Genomic DNA, 11,279 nt, shown 5'->3' on the forward strand with positions numbered 1-11,279 from the left:
CTATTATTGATTATCCATTAAATGGGCTATTTGTCGAATTCAGAAACGCTTGTTATTAGCAACACCAATGGCCAATTAGTGAACTGCCTCAGATAGCGCACGGACATCTGCAAGATGTTTGTTAAACAGCGCTTCATCTGGAAAGCATCTGCTGTGTAAGAACAACTGATGAATGTCTTTAAGATGCCAGTTTTACATACATTCATAGTCATAAACACCTTAAAGATGTTTTCATTTCATTTTCTTTCATCACAGTTGAAGAGTAATTAGCTGGGGAAGATGATTTACTACCAGGCTCAGACTTAGGCTGGGACTGAGGTGATACCGGCTACTGAGAGGATGGAGCCTTTTGGTGACTTGAAACAGCTGCCACACAAGAGCACTTCGGCAGGAAGTGTCACAGAGCCTGTGATGTCTTCTGTGCTGCTGTGAAACGCTCAGCAAACCCATCCACGACAAGGCCAAACAGTCCATTGGGAGAGACTGGTGAATCTAGGAAGGTGACCTTGTCAGCGTCCCTGATCTCCACCAGATTTAGCCAAAGGTGGCGCTCCAGCACTACCAAGTTGGCTATGGCCTCGGCTGTCAATAACATATCAATGACATGGAGTCAACCGCGACAACTTTCTCCTCAGACCTGGCAAAGGAAATCGAGCCGCTCGCAGCCAACGAGGGGCGCTGATCCTCACGTGTGAAGTACACAGGCGAGTTGAGGCAAAGTTCCCAGACTTTCTGCAGTCAGTCTGAAGATCTGGCCACGTGAGACTAAAATAGATCTGGCTATGTGAGTAAGTGTGTGATGCCTAGCATTTTAAAATCTGTTCAGATTTTAAAAGTGGAGTAGTGTATTTCAGCCTTAAATTGTTATGCTTGGTGAGATTTAGGGGCGAAGGTGAGAGCATCTAAATGCAGATGAGTTTTATTCATGGAATTAACAGGTTCCAAGACCGAGAAAACTATTAACAGAAAACTATGACCATGTAACAGCCAGCAAAAGAATAACACTAGACAAAGAACATAGGCAAATAATACACAGGAGAAGGGGCTCAATAAATTGTCATGGATACAAACAGGGAAAGGAGTGTGACCAATTAATTATCATGGAGACATACAGGGATAACGATAGGAACAAACAAGGCAAACAGGGACAGCCAAACAATATAGGATGTGAACAGAGAAACATAGTAACACAAAGTACTAAACAAGAGCCCTAAATCGCAAAAACAGGGTGACAAAGTTTTTTTAGCTAAATTTTAAGTAGAAAGGGTACATCGCCATCTTGCTCTGACCAAAGTGACTTGAACGCACTTGAAGTCATAATTACGATTTAACAGAACACAAAAGAATGGAAGAGAGACTCTCTGGCGCGCATGTAAATGTAGCATCCTTTTGATTTTCCTGGGGAAAACATCCTCAGTCCTTCGAATAAAAATCTGTCTACAGGCTTTCACAGATAACCTAGGAAGCCAGGGAAGGTGTCGGTTTTTTAAGTTTCATTACAAGCTGTTCACACATTGGCAATAAAAAAAAAGGTTGATTCCAACAATGTAATTCCCACAGATTGATTATTAAAACCTCATAACTATAGTTATTGTCCTTAGCGTATATGGGCCTTTACACTTACTGTTTCCAACCATGGGCACGTTTACCTCCTATAGGTTTAGAGGAGAAAAAGGGATTGATTTTGCTAGATCGCTCATCTGTAATGAGTTAAAGGGGTCATATGATGCGATTTCAATTTTTCCTTTCTCTTTGGAGTGTTACAAGCACTTGGTGCAAAAAGAAGATCTGTAAAGTTGCAAAGACTAAAGTCTCAAATCCAAAGAGATATTCTTTATCAAAGTTAAGAGTCAGCCACACCTACCTAAAACGGCTCGTTCTAACACGCTCCCACATATCTACGTCACGATGTGGGAAGATTTGCATAACGCCGCCCAAATATTCACGCAAAGAAAGAAGGCGTAACTTTTATTCTCGCTGTCGTATTGTTGTTGCTACTGCCATGTCGTGAAGGCGCTGTGTGTTTCGTTGTGAAAGCGAAACTACTTTGTTTGGCCTTCCAAAAGAGGATGATATCCGCTTCGTCATGCCTAGAGCTGATCCGTGCTGGTCGCTGAGGAAATACAACAACTTCGCGCTGTGGATCGCCGGATCGGCTTTCACCGTGGACGAAGCGGAGTCCAGCCCCTGGGTTATCACATGTGGTTGCCGCAAGCCCTCCGGACGCTCCTTTGTCGAATCCGCCGCCTCTGCTCACTCTAGCCCTCCGGCCGTTCCTCACTCTAGCCCCAGGCCTCTGCTCACTCTAGGCCGCCGTGTGTGACGCTGTGTTTCGTTGTGAAAGCGAAACTACTTTGTTTGGCCTTCCAAAAATGGACACGACTAGAAATCAGTGGTTAAGTTGTATTTACAACACTGTTTCAGAACACTTCAACCCAAATGTTCAGATGTGTGCAGCACATTTTATGGAGGACTGTTTCCTGATCCTGGTAGAGTAGACTACAATGCCGGCTGTTCTGACTCACGGGGCATGAGGAGAATGTACAGTATGTGGAAAAGAATGTGTTTTTTTTAACCTCAAACCGCATAAACACATTTCATTACACCAAATAATGTTCTTTTTAGCAACATCATATGACCCCTTTAACACAATGCAAAATCCAATCTTCTCAATTCTTTTATTCATCCTGACCATTTCGTGCTTTGGAAATATTTGAAAAATGCATTGTTTGTACTGTATATAGCTTTTGCTACTGGGCACAGCTCAGCAGAAGTATTTCAATTATGGAATAACAGGTTTGACTTCATGGCCTCAAGTTCAGCAGTTCAAGTTCTCACCATTTGTCTCCTCAACAGGTTGACTGTGTTTCTGTTTGCTGCCAGATCTGATGTAGCCTATGCGTTGAAGTTCATGGTTGAGGAGAGATGCACAATTAATTTATTTTGTTTATTGCAGGCTAAGTCTATTTTTATTCTTATTAGGGGTAAGTAAAGAATTCTTTAATACAGTTAACATTATATGACCACAAACTCAGAATTTTTCAAAACTAGGCTATACATCTCCTACACCCTATCTACACAAATCTCTTCATGTTCTCACTGAAGCCTGACTTGCCTTAGGTATGTGTAAACAATGAAAACATTTGTAAAAAATGCAGTGGAGTGAGTAAAAAAACAAAAAAATATACATACATATTCAGTTACAAAGACACAAAAATGTGTCTTTAAGGGTAAACTTAAATGGACATCTCTGTACCTAATTGACCCCTAAAAGGTTGGTAGTAGTACCTTAAGGGTATATATATTACTGTTGTATGGTGCTGATATCCATTTTTTAAGGGGTAATTATGTGTACTGCCCAAGTGACAAGCTGTCAACCTAAATGTAAAATTTTTGCAGTTCCTGACAGTGTCCTAAATAAGCTTGTCTTATGACTCTCTATGAGATTTGCCAGCATATGAATTTTCAATAAGGGGCGTTTATGTTCTGCCTTTTGTACAAATGTGATGTTTTATGTATTTGCTTAACCATATACACCCAGACATATGAAATAATAGTCATATATTTTAAGACAATATATTATTAAAAGTTTGTACATGTGTTTTTTTGTTGAGTGTCATTTAGGCTTTTATGGATCATATAGTGAGAATATGGAGCTCATACTAGAGGAAGAACAAAGCACAAAACACAAAAGGTGCGTCCCAAATCGCGGACTTATGCACTATTCTATGATGTTTTATAGTATAAAGAGTGTGAGTAGTGGGTTCACACTGAAAATTCCAAAAAGAAAAAGTAGACTTTAAACACCCAGATGATGCACTTAAATAACCGTGTGGAATGTTGGACACTTCATGCACTCAATTGTCGCAGCTTTAATTACGTGCCGAAGGGGAAGGGACTATCAGACTCCGATTATGAATGGCAAAATAACCTTATATAATTCACACATGGTTGAGTACATAGTGCATAATGAGTGCATAATGTATAGTGCGTCATTTGGGATGCAGCTATAGTTTTATTAAGAGGCCCAAACTGAGAAAAAATATGCTAATTGGTGCAGTTGCTTATATTTATATGGTAAAAAAGTAAAATGAAATTCTGATAACATGTAGTGTAAATCGAGTAGCAGACATAAAATGCATATAAATAGCCTATCAGTTGTCACTCACTATCTCCCAATAATATGTCTTAGTAAGATGATATTTAAATGCTTAATTGTATGATCAAAGCTCAGTAATTTTTTTATTGGGGGGAAAAATGCTATGCAATACAATGACGACTGAGAGATGAACAGAGAAACATTCCTCTAAAGCCTGTATCAAATTGAAAAAAATGATATATGGATAATCAAGTAAACTATGTTGCTTCAGAGTCCCGTAAGTATGAAGGATCTTGAAATATTACTGACAATGTAAAAATTATTCTTATGTTTAATTTCTAAAATTCATTAAAGATTTCACAGCAGGGTCATTTGTGTTCTGGTTCTAACTAGAAGCTTTATTTTTAGTGCTTATAATTAATGATTTATTATTATTATTAATAATTATTAATAATTTAGTTGATTGCTCTCAGTGTCCTTAAGTAAAAACTGCACTGATTATTTGCACTAATATTTGAAAATATCTTATTGGGATTTACTAATATTCACGATTAGCCAAATTCAAAAGTGTAAAGTATACTGTGAAAACAGTGGCTACAAAATTAACAGTTAAGGCAACTGTAATTTATTAATAAAATAATGAATCATTTAATAATAAAATAACAATGAATAATTTCTTAACAAAATAATTTCATGTTCAATTCCAAGTTCCCATGGCTCAAAAATAGATAATTCTCTTCAGGTTTCAGGACAATAAACAACTTTATTATGGACGATACATTGTTCTCTTAGACAGATTTCCATAAGCACAAATTTATTTAAATTGTAATTTCAAGAGTAATGGAGTTCATTTACTGGAGAGCGCGAGTTACAGAAATTGAGAAACAAAAGTTTTTTAGTTTTTTTTGGAATATGCAAAGTGTTGAGCTCCCACCTTAATTATTTAATTCAAATTAAAGATTTATATAGCTTTATTTCTAATGTAAGAGCTAATTCCCTTTAATGTCCCATATAATGTACTGCATATGCTAGTTTATTCAGTGATGAAGTGACAGATGGCCGCTTCAGAAAAAGGCCTGGAGGACTGCTGGGAGAGAGAGCAGAAGGATGTAAGTGAGAGAGAGGGGCGAGAATGCCTCTGCCCCATCCAGAATAGATGGGACGTTGTAGATAGTGTTAGTCAGGAAGTTGCTGAAGGGAGTGGTCTGGATGAAGACTGTGCTGTTGGAGAATGGGTCGATCTCACTGCCAGGGGGAATGGACAGAATACCAGTCTGAATCCACATGTCGTTCATTCTACACAACAGAGGACTGCCGTCATCGTCCTGAATGAGAGTGAGCCAGAAAGACTGTTACAAATGTCATACTAAACATACAGTGCAAGATTTCTAAGAAACATTATAATTGTACGCAGTAACTCAAAGTCTGAGAAATCAAACGACAAGACTAAAGGACTGAAAAAAAGGACTCTGCAAATACCTGCTGAACCTCCAAACGCTCTGTGCAGATGTTGACCTGTGTGGTGTGTGAAGGATCGCAGTTTACAATGGTGGTCTGCAATTCCTGAAAAGGTAGATCTGTACAAGAAGAAAGAAAAGCACATTAGAAAGAAACAAATTTGGGACGTCATTGAATGTATTGACATAGAAAGTCTGAATAAATGATTATGTGAACTCACATGTACCAGCATCTGAGTCCCAACCAATTACTGAACACTGAGTACCAGGGCCAAAGCTTGGATTATACATGTCAACCGGTAAATTGCCAACTTGAGAAAACGGATGAGTCAATTGCAGGAGTGCTACACCGTTTCCTAAAACATCGTCGAAAAAGACATTTTCCACACCGGATGCAATTGGCATGCTGGAGCAGTCTGGTTGGACAACATTGAGGACGACTTCCCATCCATCCGTACCCATGAATCTGAAAAATAAGATATGTTGAATGTGAGCGCACAAGTCATCAGTTTTTAGGCAACTGATTTCATATGAAATTAAGTTTTTCTGAAATGATTACCTGGCAAAGCAGCTAACAGAGGTCATGACGAATAGGTCAGAGACCAGAGTTCCTACACACATTGGATAATTGCGATAAGTTACACTAGCCATCCATGGCCATGAACCTGCAGAACCTCCACACACTGGCACTGGAGAGAAAAGCAAGAGAGAAGGAGAGGTAAATGTAAATGGCAGCTAAAGGGGAAGTGTAAGCAAGCTGTAAGACCGTTTCGATGATGGATCATTTAATTTTGCTTTGTCATGGTGATGTTCAGAAACATACCTGATGTAGGACAGGTCTCATCCAGAACGGGCGCAGTGGAGGTAAAAGGGATGAAGCTCGCATTGTTCATGCCCACATGCTGAGTGATCCAGTTCTGGTAGTTGGACACTCTGGCGTACACACCAGGAAGATTAGGCAGAGCACAACCTTTACCGAAACTCACAACGCCAGCCTGGATCCATGTAGAGCCCTGTCTGATGACCATTGGACCTCCAGAGTCACCCTGTGCAGCGAAATGAAATATTAACATATTAATAAAACGTACAAAATATTATTGCATTAAATGGTACAAGCAATGTACTATTGATACCTGGCAGGAATCTTTTCCACCTTCCAATGGTCCAGCACACATCATGTTTTCTGTTATTCCTCCATTAAGGCAGTCACACTTAGTGTTTCCAACCATGGGCACATCCACCTCCTGCAGGTTTTGAGGTGAAGGAAGGGGTACTGCGAAACAGTGAATGAGGAAAAACTCATCATCAGCGCTCAGATAACAGGCAGAGATCCTTTTGAGTAATATATTGATCTTAAGAAGCAGAATCATTGACATTAACATGCTTTTTTATTTTTATTTTTTATATATATTGTTCAGTTAACGTTTTAGTGAATTTTGTGCTGTTTTCATAAATAAAATATAAATAAAAATGTAAATGAGTTATTATTAATCTTTATTTCAGTTTTAGTATTTTTTATGAACATTTTTAAAAAAGAAATAAAATGTTTCTTTGCCAACAAGCTAAAATATTTGAACTTTTTTATGGTTTATGGTTTAACTAATTTTTTATGGTTTTAGTTGTAGTTAACTATAATAACTCTGACATTCTCGGCATGAGTGTCAAAGGTTCATAATGTTTCTGAGATTACATGCTTTTACGTTATGACTTTAACAAATCCCAAGTCTTTAAAATTTTAAAATCTCAACTCCTTTAAATTTAAATGTATCTTTTTTTTCCTTTCTTTTTTTTGCCTTGATTTTAGAAATATAAAAATGCTTTTGGGTCACACTTTCTTTTAAGCTCCAATTCTCACTATTAACAAACCATTAACAATGACTTTTGCCTCAATAAACTCCTAATTACTGCTTATTAATAGTTAGTAAGGTAGTTGTTGGGTAGAATTAGGGATGTAGAATAAAGTCATGTAAAATAAATGCTTTATAACTATTTTTTTTATATATATTGTTCAGTTAACGTTTTAGTGAATTTTGTGCTGTTTTCATAAATAAAATATAAATAAAAATGTAAATTAGTTATTATTAATCTTTATTTCAGTTTTAGTATTTTTTATGAACGTTTTTAAAAAGAAATAAAATGTTTCTTTGCCAACAAGCTAAAATATTTGAACTTTTTTATGGTTTATGGTTTAACAAATTTTTTATGGTTTTAGTTGTAGTTAACTATAATAACTCTGACATTCTCGGCATGAGTGTCAAAGGTTCATAATGTTTCTGAGATTACATGCTTTTACGTTATGACTTTAACAAATCCCAAGTCTTTAAAATTTTAAAATCTCAACTCCTTTAAATTTAAATGTATCTTTTTTTTCCTTTCTTTTTTTTGCCTTGATTTTAGAAATATAAAAATGCTTTTGGGTCACACTTTCTTTTAAGCTCCAATTCTCACTATTAACAAACCATTAACAATGACTTTTGCCTCAATAAACTCCTAATTACTGCTTATTAATAGTTAGTAAGGTAGTTGTTGGGTAGAATTAGGGATGTAGAATAAAGTCATGTAAAATAAATGCTTTATAACTATCAATAAACAGTCAATATGTTAATAATAGGCATGCTAAAAAGCAACTGCTTAATAGTGAGAACTGCATGGTCCCTATGCAAAAGTGTTACCTGCTTTTGTTTTTGAGAATGCATCTCAATTAAAAAAAATATATATTCAAATCATGCTACAACAGGCTTGGTAATCGCCAGTGTTTTAACTGCTTTCACTATGCTTATGCACTGATGCAGAGTTGAATGGTTGCATCATATATGCCATATATGATATATTATATGGCATAAAAAGTAAGAGCAGTATAATACTACGATTTACTGAATTCAAGCTTTGGGTATTGCTTTGGGTGAAAAACTTTGAAGAAGAAAAACTTTGAGTATTAAATGAATTAAACTGTCAAACTGGTATGTATGGATGTATCAAAAGCCCGCATCAGACCTCAAGCGTCTTCTGGCATGCATTCAAAATTGATCTTGCTTCTTACCGCCTGAATAAATGGTTCCCCATCCTGTGACCCACATCGTGTCACTGTTGAATATGCTTCCCTCTGCTGCCAGACAGACTGGTTGGATAAAATTAGTGAAGGTCACAGGTGAGGACAGACGCAGCAGAGCCATGTCATTGTTATTGGGAAGGTTGTCGTATTCTGGATGAAGTATGACTTGAGAGACGGACACTGACACCTCGTTTGGATTGGATAGTTCTTGACTCTGTCGACCCAGGTACACAGTATAGACCGCAGGATCGGGGGTACTACAGCGAGGACACGACCAAGTGTTTACAATCACATTCATTAGCAAGAAGGAATCATGTTCTTGAAGATGTTTGTGTGGGTTACCTTGGAAAGCAGTGAGCTGCTGACAGAACCCATTCAGTGTTGATGAGTGATCCACCGCAGAAATGACTCCCATCCTCATGAAGGCTGACCTGCCATGGCCAAGCGCCGGCAGACGCGTCCTCTCCTCCAACGATTTTCGTGTTGAGGGGCGCACTGCCACACGCTTCAAACAAGAGAGGGAAAAGACCATCACACTAATGCTCCAAGAAAAAGGTGAATATGCTACTCGGTAAATTGTATTATTATGTGATGAAAAAATATTTACCAAAAGTTTGGCAGTCACACCCTGGAGGAGATGACACAAGATCAAATGTTAAAAAGAGACAACTGCTCTTCACCAGTACCATCAAGTAGCCGAGGTAGTAGCTACACGTGAGACTCATTTTATCTGCTTAATAAGTCATCTTTGTAATCCCAGATATAAATTGGAAGATAATATATAGTAATTTCCCATAAAATGAAAAACAATCTATTCAAGCTAATTATTTAGAAACGGACTCTATTAATTAAAGTATTTTTAAACACACAATGAGTAATCATAACTTGAGTGTTTGTGTGTGTGTGTGTTTGCATCTAAACTTATATATAAATAATTATAGCATATGTTATAGCATCAATAAATATAAATAATACAACTTGTAAAAAAAAAAATGATTGCCTTGAAAAAATGGATGTGCAAAAAATTTTTTAAATATGAAATTATCTATATGGCAGTATACAGTAGTATGTGTTAGTTTTGCCAGTGGTATTGAAAATTAGTTGTCATAAAATCAAAAATGACCCTACTTACTTTTTACTGCACATTACTAGTCTTGTGGTGAACAATTGAACCGTGCAAGTCAATTCACCAAATATTGAATGAATATGAACGTTGCATTATTCGCGGTCTGAAAACACTGCATCTTTTTTGTTAATTTGACCAGTTGTCATTTTCTATGAATAAATGCTCTAAATGACATTGTTTATTTGGAATTTGAGATAAATGTTGTCAGTAGTTTATAGACTAAAACAAAAATGTTAATTTTACTCAAACACATACATAAATATTAAAACCAGAGAAACTGATAATTTTGCAGTGGTCGCTTAATTTTTTCCAGAGCTTTATAAGTAAGGCTGACAATTAAATTAAGTAAATAGTTTTACTGTGTGGAGACGTGCTGAAATCACGTTTGGTCTCGTACTGTATCGCGTACCTTGTCAGTGTCGTGTGCTTTGCTTGGACATTTGTTGTGATAAACAGTAAAGTGTGTTCAAGCGCCAGCAAAACACAATGTAAAGAAATACGCTTTGAGAGAAGCAGTCAATCAGCAGAAGTTAAAAGCAGCTCGTAAGTGTATTTATTTCTTGTCTCAGTGTTTAGCGCAGTTGTCGTTGTTAGGAAACGCTTGTTTTGTTTACTGTGTGGAAACATGCTGAAATCGTGTTTGGTCTCGTACTGTATCGCGTACCTTGTCAGTGTCGTGCGCTTTGCTTGGCCTTTTTTTTTTTTAATCAATTTTTTATTATTTTGACATTGTTTAATATACAGAATAACACAGACAAACAATCAGCTTTGCAACAGAAAAAACAAACAAAAAACAAAGACCATGATAAATGAAATAGAAGTATATCTATAAAAAAATATAATAATAATAATAATTTGGTTAAAACTAATCAGTTAAACTGAAGGATGAATGGCCGAAATATACGAAACAATATTTAAACCGTAATATACTCCCAAATATACAAAGTACAAAGACTATACATGTACAAAAGATTATGTAAAAAGAAATATATACCCATACAAAAATCTTGACATACAAACAACTGGAACAGCACTGAAAGAAGTCTACGTCAATAAAAAAAAGAGGCAATTATAACCCAAACAGGGAAACTTAAACATGACTCTAAATCAATATATATGAAAAAAATATATATAAAATAATAAAAAAAAAAATAAAAAAAAGCCCAAGACCAGAAAGTGTGTATTTGGGAGGGGGGTAAATCTCCTTAATTCAAGTTAATAAACCTTTAAGCTTCTCTAAAGTATGAGCCCAAAGTCTAATGGTGTCCTCTCTGGCGCCATGAAGGCGAGCAGTGGACAATTCAAGATACACCACGTCTATAAAAGTGAGAACCCAGTATTGCTTATTAATAGAATGTGGAGGCTTCCATCTTGTTGCAACAATTTTCTTGGCCGCTGTCAAGCCAGCTAAAAAGACTCGCTTCTGCATTTTGTTAAGTTGGATGTCCGAAAGATAATTTAAAATAAAGACAGAAGGGGACAAAGGGATTGAGACATTTAATATAGTGGACAGATTTTCTTTAACCATATTCCAAAAACTGGCAA

The 11,279-nt window shown here is 36.6% G+C and overlaps 1 protein-coding gene across 1 annotated transcript; it reads right to left on the reverse strand.

Moving 5' to 3' along the window:
* Positions 1-4,817: 4,817 nt before the first annotated feature.
* On the reverse strand, positions 4,818-9,255 carry LOC107581795 (polyserase-2-like). Its single transcript, XM_016267445.1, has 9 exons — positions 9,216-9,255; positions 8,951-9,113; positions 8,597-8,865; positions 6,690-6,829; positions 6,380-6,602; positions 6,116-6,245; positions 5,778-6,022; positions 5,579-5,676; positions 4,818-5,424 (listed from the first exon to the last, which is right to left on the reverse strand). Exons 3-9 carry the CDS (start codon positions 8,727-8,729, stop codon positions 5,164-5,166), a joined length of 1,230 nt encoding a protein of 409 aa, XP_016122931.1. The 5' UTR covers positions 8,730-8,865; positions 8,951-9,113; positions 9,216-9,255; the 3' UTR covers positions 4,818-5,163.
* Positions 9,256-11,279: the final 2,024 nt, after the last annotated feature.

Source organism: Sinocyclocheilus grahami, unplaced genomic scaffold (genome assembly GCF_001515645.1).
Source record: "Sinocyclocheilus grahami isolate Dianchi unplaced genomic scaffold, SAMN03320097.WGS_v1.1 scaffold37.1, whole genome shotgun sequence".
NCBI classification, from domain to species: Eukaryota; Metazoa; Chordata; class Actinopteri; order Cypriniformes; family Cyprinidae; genus Sinocyclocheilus; species Sinocyclocheilus grahami.